Source organism: Pteropus medius, unplaced genomic scaffold (assembly GCF_902729225.1).
Source record: "Pteropus medius unplaced genomic scaffold, Ma_sr-lr_union100, whole genome shotgun sequence".
Taxonomy (NCBI): domain Eukaryota; kingdom Metazoa; phylum Chordata; class Mammalia; order Chiroptera; family Pteropodidae; genus Pteropus; species Pteropus medius.
In genome coordinates, this window is record NW_024356336.1 from 6,903,145 (window position 1) to 6,928,028 (window position 24,884).

A 24,884-nucleotide genomic window follows, 5' to 3' on the forward strand; every position below is an offset into this window, starting at 1 on the left:
TCAGCCAAGACAGTGTGATCTCAGCAGCCTATAAGACAAGAGTCAGGAGATACAGGGGAAACAATTGCTAAGCAGTTTGACAGTCCTGATCTGTGTTGGCTTCTTTTTAAATTTTTTTGTTTAATTGGGAATATTCACACAAAATGGTATATATAACATACGTTTACAGTTTAAAGAATAATAAAATGAACACCTATATACCTATTGCTAACACCCCTGTCTGCTCCTCCCTGATTGCATTCCTTTCCTCTTCCTCAGAGTTAATCCCACTATCCTGAATTTTGTGTTATTTCATAGCTTTTCTCTACCCACTAGATGGTGGAAACTGTCATAAATGTTTCTGCTTCAGAAATTCATTTTATTTCATTTCTGTTTCAGAAAGCTATCTGTTCTTGGCGGACCTATCATTACGATCATAGCTTCCATTTATTGGGCTTTTACTACGTGCAGGCATTATGCATTATCCTTAATCCTTATAGTGACTCTGTGGAGTGGGTATCACTATCTCCATTTTATAGATGAGGAAACAGATTCAAGGGAGCTAAGTGATTTTTACACTCACAGCAAGTCATTGACAGAGCCAAGATTTTTTAAGTGTAAGGCTTTTGACTCCAGTGCACATGTTCTTGATCACTGCCCTTACCACGGAATGTGCCCAGGCGTGAGGATCTAGACTGCGTGGGATGTGCAGCCATGCGTTTGTTTGTTCATGAACTCTTGCTTCTTTTTAAACTCCTGCCTAAGATTTGGAATATGGGAAAACTCAAAGACTAACAGTAGTTCATTGTCTAGTGGGGAAAATAGACAGTGAAAATGAGTCTTTACAATATGGTGTGATAGTGCTGTCATAAAGGTTTGTATCAAGTCCTGTGAGAGCTACTGTGGCAATTCAGCCTAGGAGGTGATGTGTGAGCGGAATTGAAATCTTAGGGGTTGACAGGTTCTCTCAGGAGAAATCTGGAAGGGTGTTTTAGGTGGCAGGAATGGCATTTACACAGGCATAGATGAGGAAAAGCAAGGATGGCGACGGGGTCAGTAGTGAGTTGAGGGATGGAGGTTAGCAGTAGGGTAGTGCAGGCAGATGCAGGCTGGGGATCCTTATATGCAATGGTTAGGAATTTGGGCTTTATCCTGATGGCACTGGTGATCTTCTGAAAGTTTTTGAGAAGTCGTGCAGCAGATATGTACTTTAGAAAGGCTAAATCTAGATTGAAGGAGCGAAGCTAGCACAGGGAGACCAGTTATATGAGGAGATTCTTACCATAACTTCAGAGATTTTAGCTGAAACATCTGACTGGACTGTCAGAGAATGTGGGAGAAAAGGTGCGTTCTGCTTTAGATATGGCAGTTTTGAAATGTTTACTGCAATTGGTGGTAATTTATCTCAACTATTTTTGCCTCGTGAAATGAGCATCGGGGGAAAGGCAAGGCCAGCTGTTTGAAGTAACTCACATGGTTCACCTTTGCCTACTTTTCCTCGAGTCATCAGGAGGAGAAAGGTGGACATTCTACCTGTCATATTTTGTGATCCCCTGCAGCCAGGGAATCACTAGGACTGTACTGTGCGGAGGTGGGAACCTTGTTGAGACGAGAGGCCTTAACTCTTGGCAGATGTGCTGCTGTGTGCAGAAGAAGCTGCCCAGTGGAAGGTGGCAGAAGAGCACTGTAGGCGCAGCTTGCTGGTAAGCTTGTCAGCCTTGCTCAGGCATCCACCCTTGGGGAACCCGCACCTACATCGTCATACTCTTTGTATCTGGTCATGTGGTGAGCTTCGGTCACAAAGCCTTCTTTCATTGTGGGTGTCTCTGTTCTCATTTTGGCTCAGAGATGGTAATAGTGTGGGGTCAGAGGGGTTTGGAACTTAAAGGAACCTTAGAGATGATCTAGCCCTGGGGCTTTTTATATGGCGGGCCCCCTTTTTAATGGCTGAAGCCTGGTCTGTGAAATTGACCAAAATAGAGATGGTGTGAATGAAGCAAGGCCTGGGGAGTAGTCACTCTTCTACTGGTTGCTTTTCCTCTATTCACCAATACTTTTAGTATCCTATGTGGTTCCACAGAGCGCAGTATGAGAATCCCTGAGAATTCTGTCTCAGAAAACTGAAGCGCAGGGTGTGGGGGGATGGGCTTTGCTTAGGTCACATGTGAGTCATTATTGATGGAGGCAGGTGTGTATGTCCTTCCCTACCCTGACCCTGTACTCACCAAGTATTTCTTCTCTTTCTTCTGTTTTGCTCTCGCAAACTGCATTTATAATTGTACAGGTAAATACGTTGACCTCACATGGTAAAAAAACCAAAAAAACATAGGCTAAAAGTTCTCCTTTATGAGAGGCAAAGTTGATGTTTTTAATCTTTGTAATGTTCTCATCTGAGTCAAGGGACCTCTTCTAGTCAGAGGTGGTGTGTTTGTACCTGTGCATTATCTGTAGATGGCAAGGGGTGGTTCGACAGCTATTAAGTGCCTACTGTACGGCCTGGCTTGTATCAAGCTCCCAGTTGAAACTCAAAGCAGAGTAACACTCTCGGGGACATGGGCACAGTTGTGAATAGCTGTGACTGAGCTTGCCACCTGATTTGGACACTGCCGTTACTTTTATAGACACTGCTGATACTGATTGTTTCCTTTTTTTTCACAGCACTTTTGCTTTAGAGCCCTAAAAGACAATGTGACCCGTGCCCACCTCCAACAAATAAGGAGGAATCTCGCTCACCAGCAGCATGATATCACGGTGAGGGTCAGACCTCTTCTGATAGCCATTCTCTTTTTAACCTTTGTGATTACAGATTTCTCCCTAGACCTTTAGACTCTGAAACTTTAGGGTCTATTTTCTTTAGCAATCCATACTGGCTGATAGAGAATCCCTGGTTTTTGCCTTGTCGAAGCCCGTTTTTTATCTGTTTGCTAAGAAAGTTGACATTTGAGTCAGAGGTCAGGGACAGTAGATTCCAGCCCTGACCTAGGGAATACACTTTAAGTCTATACTCTAGGAGGCTTTGGTTGTGTTTACACTGTAAGTCTGTTCTCTTCAGGGGTTCATATACCTGAGGGCAACAGATGTTCTATGTAGATTGTGTTTCCGGGCATAGAAGGATGGTTTTTTGTTTTGTTTTGTTTTTAATTATGAAAATGTTCAAACATAGAAAATATAAAGAATAATGTAATAAACTACTATGTACTTACCATCTAAATTCAACAATTGGTAATATTTGCTTTTTTTCTGAATCATTTCAAAGTTAACTACAAATATCATGACATTTACATCCAAATATTTCAGCATGCATCACCCAAAAAGAACATTTTCTTACATAACCACTATATCAATATGATCCCTAACAAAATGAATACCAGTTCACTATTATCCAATACTCAGCCTATAGTCAAATTTCCACTATTGCCTTCAAAATCTTTTAAAGCTTTTTTTTTCACACCAGGATTCAATTAAGGATTGATTACTACATTTGGTTATATCTCTTAAGGCTCTTAATAAAAACCCCCTGCCCCCCCCCACTTCTTTTGTTTAACATATTTATTGTTTAACTGTGATAGAATACACATAACAAGATTTATCATCTTAACCATTTTTAAGTCTATATTTCAGTGACATTAAATGTATTCACATTATTGTACACCCATCACCATTATCCATCTCCAAAATTTTTTTCATCTTGCAAAACTGAAACTCTATCCATTGAGCAGTAACTCCCCATTCTCGTTCTCCCCAGCCCCTGGCAACCACCATTCTCCTTTGAGTCTTTATAAATTTGACTACTCTAGGTACCTCATGTTGACGGTGTTAGCCCTTCTGTGACTGGCTGATTCCATTTATCATAATGTAGACATTTTTTTTAAATGACATTGACTTTTTTTAAAAAAAGACCAGTTATTTTGTACAGTATTTCATATTCTCGATTTATCTGTTTCCTTTTAATGTCATTTGATTTCCTTGTTTTTAACGTTGTTCCTATAAACTGGAAGTTAGATCTGAGGGCTTGATTAGATCGAAGTTAAACATTTTTTGGCAAGACTACTTCATAGGCAGTAATATGTGGTAAGATCATTTTTAATTTCTAAAATATTGTCTTCCATGAGGCCCAGATTAGGCATAGCTTCTAATTTTCATAGACTGAAAGATCCTCCTTTTTGCTTTTTATGTTGGCCTGGAATAGCTCCATATAGCTTAGCCATAATTATTTTGCAAGCCTGTTATATGCTGGGTGCTCCATATTGCTTAATTCTTGCTTTTGGAGTAAGAATTTGCTAACTAATAGATTGAGAGAGATCATTTTACCTTTTTCCCTAATAAACTTCCATTTCCTTCCTATTTTGCTTCAGCTGCTGCGCAGGTTCTGGAAGCTCTGGCAGTCTTGGATTGAGCAGAGGGAGGAAAGAGAGCAGCAACCCTTACTGCGTGCTGCCTGGGAGCACTACAGGTAGGGCCTCTGCCTTCCCCTTACACCTTCCAGACACCTATTGTGACTGACTCACACTTCTCCAGGAGTGATCACTTGCCCTTCCATGTGTTACTGCAGCAGATTCCGAAAGACCCTACTGTAAGCCAGTGGTTCCTGAGCTTGCATTTTCCTTTTGGTTGATCGGGGAGAGGTATGCTGAGGATGTTCATACTGGTTCTTAACCACCGTAGCTTAAAGTGTGTGCCTGCTAGCTCAGTGCCTCAGCCCTTCAGGCTTTAGGGATGGTCATGTCTTCAAATTCATGCAGCGATACTGTTAAAGAAGAAGTTTAGGTCAGGTGAATATTTGTGGCTTGGTTTTGAAGGGTGCAGAGAGTGTCCTCAGTTTTTTAAGATTAGTCATTTAATTAGTCAGTGTGAATCCCAATATTTAACTGACTCTGTTTGGAGTTACCAGGGTTTACCCTTATTCTAAATCCTGATTTACAAAACTGAAATGCGGTTCTCACTCTCAGAATCACTGTGTGAAAGGAGTATGTCCCAGACCTGGGTGGTCATAAATAAGCCCCAGTGTTTGGCCATAAAACCAGAAGAATATTTGGGGGCTTCATGCATATTATCTAAGTCCCAGAGACACTGTGCTTGGTGCTCTAGTTAGGTTTATAAGAAAGTTGTCAAAATTTTGGAGCAAACCACCGTGCAAAATCAGGGTTGACGGATTTAACGTTAGATATCAAGTTCTTATTTCTCTCTCTCTTAGAATGAAATCTATGGGGTGCCTTTAACACTAAAGATGTAACTACACTTAGATTTACCTGTCTTAAAAACAAAACAAAAATTTTAAAACCTAAAACCTGAAAGTTCGATAGGCAGTACCTTGGTGTTCTGTGTTTTATTTCAGAATAACATTGCTGTGCAAGAGTATCAAATTGTGGTTACAGCATACTCAGAAGAGGCGATACAAGCAGGTATGGAGTACTTCATAGCAGATTGCTTTTTGGGCTTACATTCTTGGATCCATTTGTTTTGGGAAGATTCTTGGAAAAGGCCTATGCCTAAGAAGTATTAGTGCTCAGATTTGGAAGAGAGGGTGCTGTGAAAGGCTCAAAGGTATTTTCCCCTCTGGCAATGTCAGGAAATATGCATAACAGTCATTCTTTCATCTGCTGTGAAAATGCAGATGTTCTCTGAAAGTGATGAACTCTTATCAGCCTTCATTCTGTTCACACCTTTATTCAAATTAATTTCTTGTATTAGTTAACCAGCCCATGACCCAGTGCGACCTTTAGGAGATTTTAGGAAAGGTGCCGAACATAAGTGCTGTATTCCAGTGCTAAATAGTGTGAGGCACAGGTATCCACAGTATGTGAGAGGAGACGAGGGTCAGGTTGATGAACTGGCAAAGCCAGATTAAGAAAGAGATTCAGTTCCATTTAAGAAAGACTTATTGAGCAGCTCCTATGCCTCAGACACTGCCCTAAGCACTGAGGATATGGCTGTGATACAAAGCAGACAAAGCTCCTCCTCTCGCAGGGCTTGTTATTTAGCCTGAGGGTGGCAAATTAGTATGACCTTTCAGGCCAGCTCTAATGATGAGGGGTAGCTGTCTAAAGTGCTGAACTGAGCAGGATTTCGAGGCCATGTTCAGGCTCAGGGCAATGTGTTCAACTGATGTCTACGTGGGCATTGCGGTTGGAAGTGCTGCACCTGCCTCTTTTTGGCCATGCCTGGCAGTGAAATGGGGCAAGACACAGACCAAACTCCTTCCAGTTATTTTTGTGCTGCCCTCTCTATCTCCACCTCCATCTGTTGCTAGAGTCTTAACATGTGATTCTAAAGATTTTGGCTGATTCCTCATAGTTTTGGGAGAGAATCCAAAATTTTTAGTGAGGCATACAGACTCCTTTGGGAGCTGATCCTTGTCTCTTTCTCTGCCCTTTCCAGTTACCACAGTCTCTGTTCCTTCACAATTGTACCCTGACTAATTAAGCTGTCAGTCCTTCGGTGAGTGTATTCTGTCCTCTCCTGCTTCTCACTGTACCTGCACTTCTCTATTCCTTGCTGCCCTTTCACTTCAGGAGTTACCTCTTCCCACAGCTCCATTCCAGCTGAATCTTTATCAGAGTATTTATCTCATGGTTGTTTACAGGCTTCTCTCCCTGCTAGGCTGTGAGGTTCTTGAGGGTATAGCCTATTTCTTCTCCTTAGCCCAACATAGTGGTCGGCATAGGGTAGGTGCTGACTAGTATTTGGATAAATGAATGAATAAATGAGTGAACGTAAAGAACAAACACCATTGATTGCTTAGAGTATTCTCTAAGGATTGACTCAGTTCTTGGAGTTTGAATAGTTAGCCCAGGGCATGGCTTGTTTTTGTCAGGCTTGCCTTCCATACCTAGAAAATACTTAGAATGGCTGCACTCTTTGATGTCCCTTTGGATTTTGTGGCTGTTTCTGAAAGAACACTGCCACTTGATTTCTTAAGCTCATTTAATGCAAACTCAACAAAATGTAAAGAGATCTATTAGAAAAAGGTTGTGAGTGCCAGAGTTGACAGGTGTTTTTATTCAAAGTGGAAAAGAAGCAGAAGGTCTCTTTTAGTTCCGTCCTGGCAAAAGAGAGCTTCTTGACACGGGGGCCCAGCATTGGTAGAAGGTTGGGGTCAGTGCTCTTATCTGTCATACTGTCAGCATGGCCTGCATAGTAGAAGGTCTGGAAAATAGTAAGAGCCCTGCTTAGTTGTTACTTTTTTTTAATCTTTAGTTAACAATCTGAAGTTCATCTCTTCATTTAGATATCCAAGGAACACATCAGTTCTTTCTATTTCAGGAACAGATAAAAATATAGCTTTTTTATTTTTATTTTTTAAATTTATTTTTACAAATATTAATTATGGATTTCTTTATTTTTAAAAAGTAATATGTAAAGAATGGCATAATATTTGCTAATTGTTAAGCTGGGCGATAAGTTCATGAGGATTCATTATACTGTGGCTTCTACTTTTGTTTACATTTGAAAATGCCCATAATAAAAATAAAAAGAAAATAGTATATAGACATTATTGAAAATTTTGGAAGTGTAGAAAGACATAAAGAAAAACTAAAAACACCCATCATCTTGCCTCTTAAGATGACATTTGGTGAGTAAACCTGGTATCTTTTTTCCTCTGTGTGGGTAGGAGTGTGTGTACCCATGTATACACCCACACGTTTGCATACTGTTCAGTTATCTATTGCTGTATAAAAAAATCACCCCACACTCAGTAGCTCAGGACAACCATTTTACTATGCTTAAGGGTTCTGTGGGTCAAAAATTGAGATAAGATATAGCAAAGATGACTAGTTTCTATTCCATGATTATTGGGGCCTCAGCTGGGAAGATTCTAATGGCAAGGAGTTAGAATCATCTAGAAGTTTCTTTACTCACATGTCTGGTTCCTGGGCTGGAATGACTTGAAGACTGGCCTCACCTGAGACTATTAACCAGAGTGCCTACATGTGGCCTCTTCAAGAGGCTTGAACTCCCTCACAGCGTGGTAGCCTCCTGTGTTGCAGCCCAGGACTCCAAAAGTGAGTATTCCAGTAAACAAGACAGAAGCTGTATGGCCCTTTATGGCCCTTTATGGCCTATCCTTGGAAGTCACATAGTGTCACTTTCACCATTCTCTGTTGGTCAAAGCATTCACTGTCCCACCCAGATTCAAAAGGAGAGAACATACACCACTTCTTAGTGAAGGAGAATCAAAGAATTTGTAGTCCTGTTTTAAAAATCGCCACATACGCATACATGTTTTTTCTCCACAAGGTTTTAGATGATGGAGGCATATATATTCTTATGTCAGTTGTCTGTCTTCCTGCTAATGTATCAGTGAAATAGTAGTAGACTTTTATAATTACATAAAAATTTAAAGAATCTATTACAAACATTTTAAACAAAATCAAAAGATATTATTACAGGGTGAGAACAATATTGATAACAGACATGACAAAGGACTAATAAATTTCTTAAGGTTCGAAAAGCCCACATATATATCATTGAGTTAAATGCTGACATACTAAAACAAGCAATGGGTATAAACACTTAAGACATAGGGAAAAAAAATTAGATAAATATAAATATACATACACACATAAATATATGAAAAGATGCTTAACCCGCTTTTAATTAAAGTGAAAAATTTTTACCTATAGTTCAGTTTTCACCTATGATGATGACAAAGATTAAAAATAATGCTTTGATCTTATTCTCAATTTTGCGTAGAAAGCAAACCTTCCTCAAGAGTGTGACTCTGAAAGGTCATTTTCTTTTTTAATGTAAAGTATAAATGAAGGTCATTCATCCTTTCACTTTAGCTGTTGCAGGCCAGAGCTGACAGTCACTTCCAGCGGAGAGCCCTGCCTGCGGCCTTCTGGGCATGGAGAAGACTCTGGCGATGGCGCCAGCAAGAAAGTATTTTTAATGCAAGAGCAGCGCGCTTTCACAGGTACGCTCTATGGCCCCTGTCTGCATTGGGGCAGGCTACTTGGGTCCGTTTCTGCCACCTTTATAACCATTTGCTTTTTCGCTTTTCAGCCTCCCAGCCCCCCAGGCCAAGGTCCCTCCTGGTTTTTCAATAATGTGGGCTCATTGATTTAATTTAGCAGGAAGACAGCCAGTATTTTCCCCTGGGAAAATTTTTGTCCATCTTTATTGCACATGCTTTCAAAACAGCCTAGGTTTTATGCCCCTTTCCTCATTACAAGCCACAGGGAGCTCCATTAAAGCTGCCCATTAGCTTTCTGGATCAGAGTGTGGGTGGACCTTGTATTGCTTTGGCAAGCATTCTTGAGTATGATTTCCCTGAAATGCTTGGTCTTGTTCTGCTAGACATAGCTTTTTGAAGTCTTGAAATTATAGTCATCAACAGAATTAAGAAAGGCAAGGAGCAAAGCTATATCATTTTAGCTCCCGCAGGGGCAAATTTCCCCATAGCAGGTCCATACTACATGTTGGTGGAATGTAATAAAGAAATTATTAATCACTATAGAGTTCCGGTCAAGGTGGCAGAGTATATGACATAAAAATTACTGTGCCAAATTATAACAAATTAATGGCTTTTAAAGGAGAAAACCTGCTAGAATTAAGGGCAGGAATGGAATAATAATCGTGTCATTAGGTGAACATTACTTTAAGTGTAACATAAGATTTTAATCATTTGAAGTTATCCAACTTTGCAAAACTATAAATAAAACAACTCTAATAAAAAAAATTATTAATCGCTGTGTGTCTGCCACTGTGGTGGGCATGGAATGATGGGAGAAAGGAAACAAATAGTATCATCATCTTCATTAATAATTTCCTTCTCACAGCGTTCCTGAGAGAACAGGTTCAAAGTGATAAATGTAACACAATCAGTAATGAGCAGAGCCAGGGTTTAAATTCAGATCTCCCTGATTCCAGAGTCCCTGGAGGAAGATCTTTTTAATGACTTTGTAGGAACTTTACATCTTTGTGAGGAGATAAGACTGTTACACAATTGAAACAATTGAAGAACAGTTCAAGGGAATAGATCCTTTTGTCCTCAGTTATGTCAGCTACAAATTCTTCTAGAGCTCAGAGCTATTGCCTAGGGTAGAACCTGGAGGAGACTTGGGTGTGAGCTGAGGGGGTGAGGATAGATGGTGGGAGTGTATAGGATGAGGAGAGCCAGACTGAGAAGACGTCTGATCTATAGATAGATAATGGATGTTGAGCAGGTACATGCATCTAATAAAGTGACAGTTTTGAAGAATGACCTGAGTATGGGATATATCCATTTAGGACAGAGAAACAAGAAGAGAGGGACATGCGTTGGGAGAAGTTGCAGTGATCTTGACTTTGGAGGACTCTAAAAGCTTGTCTCAGGAGATTAGCCGGAACTTAGGGGCTCCTTAGCACAAAGTCCAAAGACATGTTTTTAGTTGCCAGTCACAGGGAATAGTGGCTGACGGGATAGCATTTACCTCTCTGCCTTTTCTCCTACAGAGAGTGGCTTTGCTTTTACCTAGTTTCTGTATTGAAGTCTGGTATAAGATTCATTCAAAAAATGGCTTCATTACTTAAAACATACACCCTTTATTTCCTTTACAAATAAAGTCATGATTGATTCTATTGCTCTTTTGTATTTTGGCATGCCGCAGGGACCAAAAATTGAGGGTACCTTAGAAATAGCCAAGAGGAGCTTCTTAAAGGATTATTTGGCGGAGTGGGCTTGGGTGAATTTACAACTATACACTTGAGACAAAGCTTAGAGGGCGAATTAGAGACAGGGAGTAGCCAGGAGACTTGAAGGACTGCAAAAGCCTGGTTTAGATTTTATCTTGTTTGGTTTAGTTGGCTCTTTGTAGAAAACTTAGTTTTTCAGGTTTCTGCCCTCCCGGTTCATGAGGGAGCATAGTACCTAAGAGCCTGCCTTGGAAGCTGGACAGGCCCAAGTTCAGACCCTTAGTCTGCCACTTGCCAGCTCTGTGACCCTGAGCAAGCCACTCAGTCTTTCTTAGCCTCAGTTTCCTCAAATGTAAAATGGAGATGAATTGATAATAATCCTTATCTCATAGAGTTGTCATGAAACTAAGTGGGATAATCTGTGTAAAATACAGAGTGCCCAGCACAAAATATTAATTGTCCCCTGAACCCCCTTAGAATTGAATTGTAACTCATGGTAAATTAGTTTTCACAGGTTTGGTTTGGAGTTTAGCGTATCAGAGTTCCAAATAAATATGTATATTCTCTCTTTCCATAATTCTTAGGGTTTTTTTAATGTTTTAGGAATATGAACAGAATTTATGGTAGGATCTCATGAATTATGGATAAAAATGATAGTGTATTAACCTTCCAGGGAAAGTTTTTTTAACCGAACTAAATTTATGTACTGTTAAAGGCAGAGATGTTAAGTAAACGGTTTGATGAGTTACATACCTGGATAACCAAACCCCAGTCAAGATATAGAACATGTCCATCAGCCCAGAAAGTTCTTCATGTCCCTTTCCCATGGAGTTCTTGCTTTCAGTTATTTTGAGTATATACCTAGGAGTAGAATTACTGGATCATATGGTAATTCTATGTTTAACTTTTTGAGGAACCACCAAACTATTTGGTCCTTTTTATAGTTTTTATTTTTCACTGAAATTCCCTGTCTGGTAATTAATTTTGTTCATCTTGTCATTTAAGAACTCAAAGTCATTTATTAGAGCTGTTTTTAAGTTTTTGTTGATTCCAACATTTAGGTCATTATTTCTGTTGACAGCTTTTTTCCTTTAAAAGGTGTTGCATTTTGTTCTGGCAAGTGGTGGGTTTTGTTCTGGTGGTTCTTGTTGACTCTGTCAAGTCTGGTTTTATTCTTTCTTTGTGTGGGTCTTTTTTGATTTTGCCTTCATTGTTAGGGCATGGCTCTTTTTCCTAAGGCTTAACCTTTCTGAGTTCTGAGGTTCTCAGTAAGCTCCACTCTAAATGGGCTGGAACTCCATCTTCCAGTCCTATCCAACCTCTCTGGTGTCTCCATTTAGCTCTTAGCCCTCCAGCTGCCACTAGGTGCTAGTCCTTGTGGAGTTTACCTGTGTATCCTCAACTGAAGATCTGGGACAGCCTCAGATAGAATTCTGAGTGTTTCTTCTGTGGACTGTGCAAGGTGTCCGTGCGTGTGCCTGTATGTTAGAAGGCCTCCCTTGGCCACAGGCACTCAGGCATTGTGGCAGCCTTGAGGGAGACAGGTGGTTGGGGTTAGGTGTCCACCTGCCCAGGCTTAGGAAGGCCACACAGGTCCACACAGGTCCACACAGTTTTCCTCCTGTGGTCTGGAACACTAGTCTTCTGCCTCAGCTGAGTTAGGCTAGTGAGGCTGTTATGCTCTGCTTAGACTTCCTCTCCTTTCCCTCACTGTCCATAAAGTGCCCCAGGCAGAAAGCCCGGGCAGCTAAGGGGCTCACCTTATATGTTTCCAATCTCTCAAGAATCAGTCTGAATTGCCTGTTGTCCAGGATCTGATAACAGTTGCCTCATGTATTTTGCCCCATGGCTTTGCCAGTGCACAGCCCCTGGTGACTGTTGACCAGTTATCCCAATCTCGTTTTTGCAGGTTTTGACATCATTATGGTGAGCAGAAAGGTTGAGACAGAGGTGACAAAGCAGTGGTTCCCAAACCTGTCTCCCTGTCTACCTCACTTGGAACTCTTGTTTTACACACCATTTCTAGGGCAGCCTCAGACCTTCTCAGTCAGCCTTGTGGGTCTGGCATCTGTTTGTAACCACTCCCCGCAAGGATTTGTGTCCTGGCTGATCGGCATGGGCTAGGACAGCTTTCACTAATGATTTCTGGGCATCGTTGGTAATTCAGGTGGAATTGATAAAGAACCAAGGGTCTCAAAGTCTGAGACTTTTGTATACTGTCTGAGTGCTTGGCTGACACCAGAAATAACTTGGAAAAGTATTGAGTTGTTTGTGGGTTTTTGGCTATTGTTTTCTGCTTTCCTTCCCCTCCCCTTTGCTTTTCCCTCATCCAACCTCAATTGTCTCTTAATAGCACAGTGTGGGAAGAAAATCGAATTATTTGGAACTTTTCAATCTTTTGTAGTTGTTTTGTTTCATTTTAAGTGCTTTACTATTATTTTTTTATAGGGAGACATTAGAGAAGCAAGTATTTGCTATTTGGTGGCAGAAGATGTTTCGGCTTCGAGAAAACCGCTTGGCAGAAAGAATGGTAAGTGGTTTTCCCTGAGGAGGTGCCCACGATGGGCAAGACCTGTTTCAAGCCTTTGCGGTCACTGTGTTCTCTCCTCAGGACATCACCTGGAATCCAAACCCATACCAAAGCACGTCCTGCCTGTGTCCAAGACTCACAAGGCAGGGCCAGAGTCTGGGGCATCTGTTTGCTTTGTACAGGTGGCTTCTGGGCCAGGGCAGCTAGCTCCTGAATGTCCATTTCTTTTGCCTTGGTCATTATTTATGGCATGTTAGTTCTTTCTGGCTTCTGTACCCCCTCCTTCTTGACCCATTCTGTTCTGTTCCTGCCATCCTGCCACAGGCTATCCTTCATGCAGAGCGGAAGCTTCTGCAAAGGTCCTGGTCTACGTGGGAGCAGCAGGCTGCAGCACATCGTCAGGAGCGGCAATGGCAAGCAGTGGCCTGTGCCCACCACCGTCACAGGCGGCTCATGAAGGCTTTCTGTATCTGGAGGGATAGTGCCCGAGGGCTCAGATCAGAGTGAGTGGCCGCTTTTGCCTCAGGAGCTTTTCCCATCTCAGACCAGTTTTGACATAGTAGCAGCACTGTCAGCTCTTGAGTGCCCATCCAGAGGGTCATGTTAGCCTAGACTCTGATTTTAAGTTCCAGAAATTCAATTGGAAACCATCTAAGCAAAACCAGGGCTATAAGGAGAGAATCCTGGGGTACCGCCTGGAACTCCCATCCTCAGGAACTTGACTGGAGACAGACGTGCCCCTTAAAGTGACCATGGCCAAGGAATGGACTAATTGGCCCATTTGAGGATAGTTGACCTCCCTTCCCCAGGAGCAGCAGCTGCGCCCAGGGGCAGGCTGTAGCAGTTATTACCACACCACATGGTCAGGAGGGCAGGACAGACAGCCCACGTGTCCACTGCAGACATTGTCCTGCTTTGGCGCCTTTCTGCATCTACTTTGTTCTCTGAGAGGCTCCCTACTTCTCGGACTCTGGCTACATTTAACCTCTTCCTCAGTCACCTGCACATGAGTACGTGTCTGTGGTACTTGAAGCCCTGTGAGGTTGTCCATAAAAATTTGATTATATGAGCACTTTTCTGCGGGGAGAACTCATCCTTTGGCAGCTCTTCCGAGAAGGTCTTAACTTGTCCCCAAATTTAAGAACCACTAGATAGGAGCCAGGGACTGTGAAGGGACGCCCATCAAGAGGGTCTTAGCTGGGTCTGGGCTGCAGCACTGAGCTCTGACTCTCTCCCCACAGAAAGGTGGGCATGGTGCTGGCTGCAGAGTTCCACTCAGCACGGCTCTTGCGTTGGGCCTGGAACAGGTGGAGGGAGGTAAGTCTTTGGCACAGGTGCCACCTATGTGTGGCTTGTAGACAGGTGGAGCCATGTGTCAGCATGACTCAAAGCAGACATATGGCCTCCTCCCCAGTCCCTCAGAAACCACCTGCCTCTGAGTGGAGGGAAGAGGCCAGGCAGCAGATGAAGAGTTTTAACCTGGTTTTGTGAGATAATTGGCTCAAAACTTCTTTTAGGTGCTAGGCTTTTCTTACTTGAACTTACTGAATCTAAAATTCCTGGCCTAACCATTTATAGGCATCTTACTCTGGGTAAAAAATGTTTATGCTGACTTGCTGGAGCATTTACCCTAAGTCAGGCACTTACCTCATTCCCACAAAACCCCCAAAGATACCTATTTATAAATGAGAAAGCTGGGGCTCCCAGGTTTCGTACCTTACCCGAGCTCACCCAAACTGCATGTAAGTGGAGACAAAGCTGAGCCCGCCCCACTCGGCCTTCGGTGGCCACCTCTCTTCTTTGTCTACAGTTCCTGGCCCTGCGGGGTGCTGAGCAACAGAAGCTGATGCGAGCAGACCTGCATCGCCAGCACATCTTGCTGCACAGGGCGCTGCAGACCTGGGGGGTAGGAGCTGCTGCTTTCCTACAAATCTTGCCTTTGCCGGGTGGGGGAGGGGCAGGGTTCTGGAGACTTTGTTTCTCTTCCTTGTTCTTCACTCCTTGTTCTTCGAGCCCTGCCCTTCTCAGAACAGAGTACTTTCACCAGCTTCAAGCAGAGCAAGTACCCTGGACACTGGGTCTTATAACCACAGGGTTAAATTCTTCCATCCTTGCTCAGTAGAGCACAAACAAGAAAATGAAATAAATATAAGTGCTATCTGGGGTCACCAGCCTTACCATCAAAATGGCCCCTTGTCCAGGCGTCCAGTGGTTTGACTTATTAGGTAAGGACTTAGCAAGACAGTCCTCTCCCTGTTGTTTGAGTGGTCTCCTGGTCTTAGACCTTGGGCCTTTTAACCTCCCTCAACTCTCTTGTGAGCTCTGGGCATTATAGTCCCTGTTGAGAATGTACTTTTGAGGCCTGTCTGGGAATAGGGAGCGCTGTGGGTCCAGGGGCAGCCTCCAGCCTTCCTGGTCTCCTACAGACCTACCAGAGCCAGGTACGGAGTGTCCTACAAGAGGTGGCAGCCAGGGAGAGCCAGCACAAGAGGCAGCTGCTACGGTGAGTCTCCCAGCGTCTCCCAGGCCCAGCCTGAGGATCGGGGAACAGATTCTAGACCAAGGCAGGTAGGGAGTTTTATCCAGGGCCAGGCAGAGGACAGGCCTGGCTGGCTACCTTGTGTTGTTCATAGCATAGCTTTGGCTTTTTCACAGTGAGCACTTCATTCACTGGTTCACCTCTTATGTCTTGAATCCAAGCTGTGTGCAAAGCAAAGACCTCTGGGAAGCAGCTCTCACCTGTGAGATCTCCTGCTTATCTTGTACTTTTCCCTCCCCATTTCAGACCTGGAAGATTCAGCTTCTCGAGGGGCCATTTCAGCACCTCTCCTGCTCTAGAAGCTGCCTCTCAGTTCCCAGTCAGTTGCTAACCCCCTTGGCTCTCTGGGCCTTTCACTGACTCTCCAGAGTCATCTCTTCACCCTCAGGACCGTCTGCATCTGCGCCACCCTTGGAGGTCACTCTCACTGCCTTGGCTCCAGCTCCCTAATGAGCCCATCCTCCAGCACCTGCTAAGCCAAGCTCTAAACTCATTCCTCCCTGGCAGGCCTCCCTCATTCCTCTCTGTCTTTTCCTTCTTCTGATTTGTTCAGCACACACTATTCTAGTGGATGGTGCCCTTTGTGGACTTTAAATAGTGCCGTCCCTCCTTCAGAGTCCCATAAAGTGCCTACCCAGCTCCTCAGAGCAGCATAGAAAGAGGGAGTCCCTGAACTAACTCAGCACCCAGGCAAGGCTCTGAGGTTCCAGTACCCTTCCTCCAGCTTCCCTGTTTTTCTGTGCCTCCCTAATCATGGCACGAGTCACCTGTATTATCATAGCCTGGTTACAGCTGTGTTCTCCGTTGCACATAAATGGGTGAGGATGCAGTGTTTGGTCTTGTTCACCATGGTGTCCCCAGTGCCTGGCACAGGCAGGTGCTCAGCAACTGTTTTTCGCACATCTTTATCAACATAATCATGGCTGTCAGTGAAACACGTTCGCAGGCATAAGGCATTCTTGATTCAGGAGTGGGCTGAGTAACCAGGAATGAGTCACGGAAACGCCCACTGTCTCTCCATACTGGTGTCACCCCCATCTCTGGCCTGTGTACTTATAGGGATGTATTACATCGCTGGAGAGAGAACACCGTGGCCCGTGTGGACGAAGCAAAGAAAACCTCTCGAGCAAGGGCTCACTACACAAGGACTTTGTGTTTCAAGGTGAGGCATGGGGAGGCCATCTGGTCACCCAGGAGGGTTTGGGACCAGATTCCTATGAGGCAGTGGTGTGGGAGGTGGTGCCAGAGATTTGAACTGAACAAGGAACCCGGAAAATGGGATAACTCTCCTCTGCCGTGTGAGCAGTTGGGTTTTATTTATTTTATTGAATTATTATTCATTATTTATTAAAACAAAAACATGGTACATGGTGAACTATTTTGTATCAGAACCAGTATTTTCTACATATGTGGAATTTTCCGCTGGGACAGACCGTGTATATCGCCACACCTCTGTCTCCTCATCTGTCATAAGAGAATGCTTGTTCCTGCTCATCGGCTTTCAAGTTTCGTGGCTGTGGGACTTTTTAGAAAACATAGAGCATCTCAGGAATGTGAGGCCATTGGTCATCGTTGGTTGGAAGTGGCCCCAAAATATCATGTGGTGGGATCTGGTCCTAAGTGCTAGGGGAGAGAGGGAGTGGCAGGATGTAGCTGCGGGAAGAAGACATATTACAGGATGGAGGGGACACCTACAAATGAAATGACAGGTGGTCCCTGGACTCAGGGATGTTTTAGAAGAAAGCTGTTTGCTGGGATCCTGTTGGAAGGCTGGGATGGTCCAGACAACTTCAGAGTGTCCCGCAGATGAGGAACAATTGCATACGGTCAAGGCCCGGTCTGTTCAGGCTGGTGTGCGACCCCCGCCCTGGAAGGGGGGTCAGGACTCTCTGCTTGGCTTCATGGCTCAGAAAGGAAGAGGCCTTTTAGGGAGGAGTGGAGTTTGTGACTGTGTGGGGAGCAGGCACCAGGCATTCCCCTGGCTGCTGCACTTCCTTTTTAAAGGGCTCTGTTGGTGTGATTTCATTAAGTCTCACGTACGAAAGAGTTTATGTAATGTTTGGCTTCTGTGTAACAAATAATATTAGAACAAGTCTACGGCCATGCTACCCTGAACAAGCCTGATCCCATCTGATCCCGGAAGCTAAGCAGGGTCAGGCCTGGTTAGTACTTGGATAGGAGACCACCTAGAAAGACCAGGTGCTGTAGGCATAAAAAATAAGGGATTATAAGCTGACAAGGTCCTTGCAATCTGTGAGGTCAACCAAGGGTTGCCTCGCCTTATACATACATATGTACGTACATATATACATACATACATACATACATATATACATATGAAAGTCCATTTACTTCTTTATGGTATGAAGTTGAACTTCTGGTAGAAAAGTCCCATTACCCGAGATACTGGGCTTCCTCTGAGGGGACTGGAGGCTGTGTCCTGTTGCCTGTGGTCTGTGGTCTGTATGGGTGGTGGGCGCTTCTGGAATGTGTTGGGTGCTGTGAGTCCACTGCTTGGCCTCATTTTATGAAGAGCTGCCAGTAGAGCTGGGGTGCCCCCAGAAGTCAGACTATGCTGTGATCACCTCTCTTTTTGTCTGCCACTTAGGTCCTGGTCCAGTGGCAGGAGGCTGTGGTGGTGCAGATATACTACCGACAACAGGAGGCCTGTGCCATCAGGGAGGCCCAGAAGGTGCTGGACCGGGGTAAGCGGGGTCCCGGAAGCTGAGCATTGCGAAGGACCTGGATCTGCAGTGGTGTGCTATGTATTTACCCCAAGTCTTTGTCTCCTTCTTATGTATATTAGTTTCCTGTTGCCGAGGTAACAAAGCACCACAGACTGGGAGGCTTAAAACAACAGAAAATTGTTCTATCAGAGTTCTGGAGCCCAAGTCCAAAATCAAGGTGTTGACAGGGCTATGCTCCCTCCAAAGGCTTAGGAAGAACCCTTTCTTGCCTCTTCCAGCTTCTGGTGGCTCCCAGCAATCCTTGGCATTCCTTGACTCGTAGGCACCACTCCAGCCTCGGCCTTTGTTTTCACAGTCACATGGCTGTCTTCCCTGTGTGTTTGTGTCTCTTTATATAAGTACACGTCCAGTCATACTGTATTAAGGGTCCACCCTACTCCAATACAATGTCAGTTAATTGTACTGCACTAATCTTTTTTCCAAATAACATCAATTCTGAGGTTCTGGGTGGTCATGAAATGGAAGGACATAACTGTTCAATCTAGTACATCATAATATTCTCTTCCCAAATGATTGCCAATCAGTTTATGTTAAAATAAAAGGCCAAGGCTTGAGATCTGCAGGCAAATAAGGAAATGAAGGTGAAATGAAGGAATTCAAAGTGGTTAGGGTGGGGTGGTTTTGATGGCTTCAGTGGCTGATGCTTGTCAGGTCAGCCCCATCGTGAGGGGTCCTGCTTCCTTGCATCCTTGGGCCCTTGTAAGTTTAGAGAGCAGGGACTTGCTCTGTTGGCTTCAGGTAGTCCATCTGCTGAGACGACAGCCTGGAGAAGACAGTCTGGATGGGAGCCTCTGCTCACAAGACGGTGGAAACAGACCTCACAGTGTGGGGATCCAACACTATGAGGAGACAACCCATGGTTAGAATAAGTGAAAATACAAATGGAAATGGTTTAAGTCAGACCATGGAGAAAACAAATCAAGTTATGTTGGCTTGATGGAGTTTGCGTCAGGACAAATTCATCAGCTTTGGTTTAGTTGGCTATAGTGTGTGTGTCGATGAACACAGACTCCACTTTCCTCTAGACAGAACCCTGGGGTCAGACATCCTGCGCCTGTTCCACCTGTGACATGCTTCTCTGTGTCCTCAAGTTGCTCTTAACCCTAGAAACGAGTGCTCTGTTTCTAGTTCACTCCCAAGAAAGAAACCGAGGGGCTCAGCCTATCCCTTGGTCTCTGGACAGAGCTGTGGCACCCAGTGCAGCCCAGGCCTCGCCACTTTGGGTCAGGTGCCAGCTTCCAGCCCAGGCAGCCACATGGGGAGTTAAGGTGATAGGCACAGGTGCTGCCCAAAGCTGATTGTCTCTACAGCACTGTGGGGCAGGCAGTGTGTGGCAGTCTCTGGGATTGTACACATTGGATGATACAAGGGACTTGGAAGACCATGTGACAAGACACTGTTCTCAGTACATAGTAGATGTGCATTTAATACCTAGGACCATTTCTTGGCTTAATTAAGGCCTCCGAGTTACAGGCTCACCTTGGCAGCCCAAGCATGGGGCCAGGTGTTGGAGGACAGACTAGGGGCAGGGTGTGAGAAGTCTTGTTAAACAGGGTGCTTAAGAAGTATTGGCAGGGTCATATGCTAGCTGCGCGACCTGGGGCAAGTCGTTTGCACCTCAGTTTCTCCATCTGTAAAGTGGGGATAATGGTGCCTGCCTCTTGGAGTTGTCATGAGGATCCAATGAGACTAATGTATATGCGCTTAAAGCATGGCCCAAGAAGTGCCAGCACTTAGTACTAACACTTGGCCTCCAGACTTGTGAATACCACCTTCCCTGCCCGTCTGGCGGTGCTGGAAGGCACCCCATCTTGGCATCAGTGCCCTGGTATCAACCCTCTTCTGTTGTCTCTGAAAGAAACTGCTCTCAGGGCCTAAGAAAAGAAAAAATCCAAAGTAAAATCAGCAGAAGAAAGTGCTTCCTCAGGAGACAATCTGGGGACACAGAAACAAAATGCAGGATGTGGTTCCTGCCTATGGAGCCCGGGCGCCAGAGGAAATGGCTCAGCAGACGCCACGCCTCCTCCAAGGCCTGGCTGGGGCTGCGTGTACTTCTCTGAGCCTCATTTTCCTCTCTGGCAAAATGGGGCTGCCACCTCCCACTCTTTCAGACCAGAGGTCTTCTAGGTCACCCAGCAGCATCTTGCAAGTGGGCCTTTGTGGGGTCGCAACAGCAAACAGCAGACCTGGTTCTGGTCCCTAGGGTCTCACAGTTGCTCAAGGTGACCAGAGCTGTCCTTAGTTGAAGAGTAGCCACTGTCCACATGTAGTGGTTTCACCACGTGTGGACTGACACCCCCGCTCTCCCCACACAGCCCTTTCCGTTCTCCACTCTATACGTTGACCATGGCATAGTCGTTTGTATAAATCCTGTAAAAGAGCAAACTGACTTGAATCTGTCTTAGGCCATCTCAGGACCTGGTTTCGGTGCTGGCGGGACCTCTGCCAGAGGGCAGCCCAGCAGAGAGCCCAGCTGGAGAGGGCGGCACAGCATTACCGCCGGCAGCTGCAGCTGCAGGGCCTGGCCAGGTGGAAGGTGCACCATCTGGGCTGCCTCAGGAAGAGGGTGAGGCAGGCAGCAACTCCCCTGTGTGGTGGAACTGTTCAGGCCAGGAAACCACCTCCCAGGAAGGAAGAGGTCCTTCCTGGAGAACGCAGAGCAGCCAGTATGGGTGCTGGGCGGCTTGGGGTCCTGCGGGCACAAGGCTGCAAGAGCCCTTCTGGGATGGCTGGGGGAAAGCCAGCTTCGGATCGGGCCTCCCTGGGTAGAAAATGGCTCAGCAGAGAAACTGGGTTTACTCTGAACCATGGCTTGTCAGAGCTAGGGGATCTGCGGAGTCACCTAGAAGCCCCTGCCTGGTCCCGGAGGCCCTTAGCTTGACCCAGGACCTTTCACTTGGGCCCGCAGTCTCACCCTGTGGCTGCTCCCTGATGGCCTGGGCATGGGGCACCTGATGCGCCTCCTCACAGCTCCCCATACGCCTGTTCTCCCCTCAGATCCTGCAGAGACAGGGTGCCCAACTCCTGGCCCAGACACTCAGCCGGACCTACTTCCGCCAGTGGAGACAACAGGTGGGAGCTGTTGAGCCCCTTTCCCTCCCCTGCCCACCACGCCCCCAGTGACTTCTCTGCATCGCCAGCTTTCTTCCACCTGTGACCTGTATTAGGCCAAGTCATTTCAGGACCCTGTTTTTAGAGTGTCATATTAAAAGAATATGTCAGGGTAATATCCAAAAATTAAAATACCAGGCAGGATTGCATCCTGCTCAGCAAACCTTTACGCGTCCCTCTCACTGGATTGTTTAGCTTTTCTCCTGTGAGCAGGGCACCCTACCCTTACTGATTTCCTCCCCCAGTACTCTTTGCCTTTCTTCTTTCCAGAGGATCATTTGTCACCCGCCCCCTCAGGGCTTGGCAGGGAGGGGTCTGAGAGTGACCAGGGCCCCCTTTAGGTGATTTTTCTGTAATCTCTGACTTCTTTCCTGCAGCTGGTGAACAGGAAGCAGGAACAGCAGGGCACAGCCCGGGCCCTGTGGTTCTGGGCCTTCTCCCTACAAGCAAAGGTAATGGGGTCTCTTCATCCTTCTGCCCCTGCTCCTCCCAGGAAAGGACCATGCCTCAGTGGAAGGCAGGGTGGGCACAGCCCCTGGGGGAGCCTAAACAGGGAGAGCTGGGCCTCACCTCCTCCTCTCTCTGGAGGTGTGGGCCTCGTGGCTGGGCTTTGTGCTGGAAAGGAGGAGAAAGGCGGCGCGGCTGGAGCGGGCGGTGCAGGCCTACCACCAGGAGCTCCTCCAGGATGGCGTCACGCGCCTCCTGCGGTTTGCAGCTGGCACGAAGGCCTTCCGGCAGCAGATGCATGCCCAGCAGCAAGTGCAGGTAGGCCTGGGAGCCCCACCTTCTCATGGGGAGTGGGCAGGACATGGCATGATCTGACAGTGGCTGTTGCAGGCAGCTCACAGTCTCCACCGTGCAGTCCGTCGCTGTGCCATGCTCTGGAAGCAGAAGGTGCTGGGGGCAGGCAGGGAGCCTCAGCCCCCCACATCCACCATGCTTAGCAGGAGAGTGACGTTTGAGGTTCCCCTTCCCGACCATGTCATTGCTGCAGCTGGGGATGCCACCCTGGAGACCAAGAGACCACGAGCTCCTTGGCCTCACGGGGCTCTCGGCAGCCTGGCCCTGGATGCCGGGGACCCCCAACTCCTGGAGCTGTGAGTAGCCCATCTCTTACTTCCACCCAGGACAAAAGCTTGGATTATATAGGAGGGAGAGTCCCTGCTGAGATGCTGGGCTCTGTCCCTCCCAGGTGCTGGGAGAGAATGTACTTAGCAAGAGGAATAGCTGTAGGGCAGCCCTCCTGCCCCCAGGCCTGCCAGTGTCCCACTTCTCCCCTTAAAGCCAGGAAATGGGCTCCCTCTTGGAAACCTCACTTTTTGTGCTCTAGCCCCATCCCCACACACCATGCTGATGTAGCTGTTGGCCTTCAGGGTAACCAGTGCTTCCTGAGCCAGGAAGAAAGGTTGCCGGCGGGGAGAGGCAGCATCCTGGGCCTTGGTCCTGCTCCACTTGCCTTACCCCAACTCCTGACCCTGATAAGCCTGCTCCCTCATGACATGGGACCAGCACCTGCATTGCCTGGGTTACTGTAGAGGTTAAATGAGAGGACATGGGTGAGGCACCTGTGGCATCAAGCTCGCTTCCTTGGAATTGCTCGAAGTTCCATGTGGCCCAGGCCCACCCTAACTCACCTGCTGACCTTGGGCAAGAACCTCTCCTTTGGCCTTTAGTTTCCCTATAGGATTGGAGAGGTTGGACTAGGTGACCCCGCTACCCCACAGATGTCTCAGGCCCCTGGCAGCCCCTGAGCAGCCTGGAGGAACAAGCCCACATTTCTTCCCAGCAATGCTGTGCGCTTAGCAAGGAAGCAGCCGCGACGCCCAGACTTCCTGCTGGAGCCCTTGCAGAGCCAGAGGCCCCTGCGGTATGGCACCCTGGGGGGCAGGGGTAGGTCATGTGAACCTGGGCTAACTCCTATCCAGGGCCTGTGACTTGGGGTCTGAGGGTGGGTGGCCCCCTTTCCTTCCTGCTCAGGATACTGCAGCTTGACCAGCTTCTGCCTTCCCTCTGCTCAGGCCTGAAGTGCTGAGGGAGCAAGACCTTGGCATGGCTCAGCCAGCAGGCCCTTCCCTGACAAGGCCCTTCCTGGCAAAGGCCCAGAAAACACTGATCCCAAGCAGCCCTCTGCCCCAGCCTGGTGCTCTGCCCAGTCGCCCTGGCCTGAAGTTACCCCCCACAGCAAGTACAGGCCTGGAGCTGCTGCCGCCTTCCTCCTTCATGTTGCGTGGGGTGGATGCACCCACCAGAGTAAGTCCTCCCTGGTCACCTGGGGTCCCATTTTCTCGTCTGGACTTTGGTGCTGTAGCCAAAGGTATACTTATTGCCTCTGGGATACTCCTGGCTCTGGAAGATGCACGGAGGCCACTCATTCATTCACCAAGTGTAGGTGCCAGTGTCCTAGGGACACAGTAGTGAACGACCTGCGAGGCTCCTTGCTCATGAGGTTATATATATCTTTGTGAGGATCCCCACTCAGATAGAGACTGCAGATGATGCAGGGCCATGCAGGCCCTGGTCAGTTTGGATTTTAATGAGTAGGAAGTAGGGGAAGATGGTGGCTGCTGTGATCTGATGACACTGCAGAAGGTGCTAGTGGCCGCAGACTTGGCAGGACTGACTTTGAGGGGTTTGGTAAAGGTGAAAGAAGGAATCTGGTTTGGCTCCCAGGTGTCTGGCTTGGATAACTCAGGGAATGAGTTCTACTGAAAGAGGGAAAATGGGGTGAGGCCCCTCTTGGGGAGAAGCATGAAGAGTGTTTTTGAACCTGTCAAATTTTGAGATAAAGCAACAGGATTGAAGCTGGCCTTCAGGGAAGGAGTCGGGACTAGAGATCAAAACTGAGAATCGTAGTATAGATTGATGGTAAAGCCCTAGAAGCCAATGAGGTCACCTGGGAGGAGTGGGTGACATTGAAGTTGAGGACTCGGCATGGAGGAGAGAGCACGAGCTCTCAGTGATGGAGGCGACAGCAGCGGTATTGGGCCACCCCCATGGAGCTGGTGCCTGAAGAGAGCTGTGGGAAGGGTGAGAGGGTGAGAGGTCATAGGAGAAAGGACACTGTCGTCACCAGGAGGGAATGGAGGAGGGCTGTAGGTGGGTGATTGGATAAGAACAGTTGCCTCTACTTTTCTCACTGAAAGGCAAGGTCACAGCTCAGTTGAGGCATGAGTGAAAGGTCAGTAAGGCTTGAAGCTGATGCTTGGGGCAGTGCTGAGGCAGGCTCTAAGGAAGGGGTAAGACAGGACTGCAAAGGTCTGGTTGCTTGTGAGACTTTCTCCATTGGTGTTGAGTCATAAAAGGCAGAGCCAGGCCTCCGAGGGAGCTGGCTGGGGAAGCCCAGTTCCTGGACCCTCCCCTA

General features: G+C 46.5%; 2 protein-coding genes and 1 pseudogene across 2 annotated transcripts in view; 2 read left to right on the top strand and 1 right to left on the bottom strand.

Annotated features, from left to right (window-relative positions):
* The window catches only part of SFI1 (SFI1 centrin binding protein), a 66,587-nt gene that overhangs the window by 40,447 nt on the left and 1,256 nt on the right, over nucleotides 1-24,884 (top strand). The window contains 19 exon segments of the mRNA XM_039862036.1: nucleotides 1,612-1,682; nucleotides 2,638-2,730; nucleotides 4,335-4,432; nucleotides 5,315-5,381; nucleotides 8,766-8,896; nucleotides 13,045-13,126; nucleotides 13,451-13,629; nucleotides 14,368-14,443; nucleotides 14,937-15,032; nucleotides 15,553-15,629; nucleotides 16,725-16,827; nucleotides 18,274-18,370; nucleotides 20,818-20,978; nucleotides 21,410-21,484; nucleotides 21,901-21,975; nucleotides 22,112-22,288; nucleotides 22,361-22,620; nucleotides 23,310-23,390; nucleotides 23,542-23,773. Of these exon segments, the coding sequence (XP_039717970.1) occupies nucleotides 1,612-1,682; nucleotides 2,638-2,730; nucleotides 4,335-4,432; nucleotides 5,315-5,381; nucleotides 8,766-8,896; nucleotides 13,045-13,126; nucleotides 13,451-13,629; nucleotides 14,368-14,443; nucleotides 14,937-15,032; nucleotides 15,553-15,629; nucleotides 16,725-16,827; nucleotides 18,274-18,370; nucleotides 20,818-20,978; nucleotides 21,410-21,484; nucleotides 21,901-21,975; nucleotides 22,112-22,288; nucleotides 22,361-22,620; nucleotides 23,310-23,390; nucleotides 23,542-23,773 (2,231 nt within the window).
* On the top strand, nucleotides 17,758-17,876 carry LOC120602040 (uncharacterized; annotated as a pseudogene).
* Nucleotides 17,997-24,884, bottom strand: part of PISD (phosphatidylserine decarboxylase) — a 44,361-nt gene continuing 37,473 nt past the window's right edge. Inside the window, exon 11 of the mRNA XM_039862055.1 lies at nucleotides 17,997-19,251. Coding sequence (XP_039717989.1) covers nucleotides 19,231-19,251 — 21 coding nt within the window. The 3' untranslated portion in view covers nucleotides 17,997-19,230. The remainder of the gene's footprint in view (nucleotides 19,252-24,884) is intronic.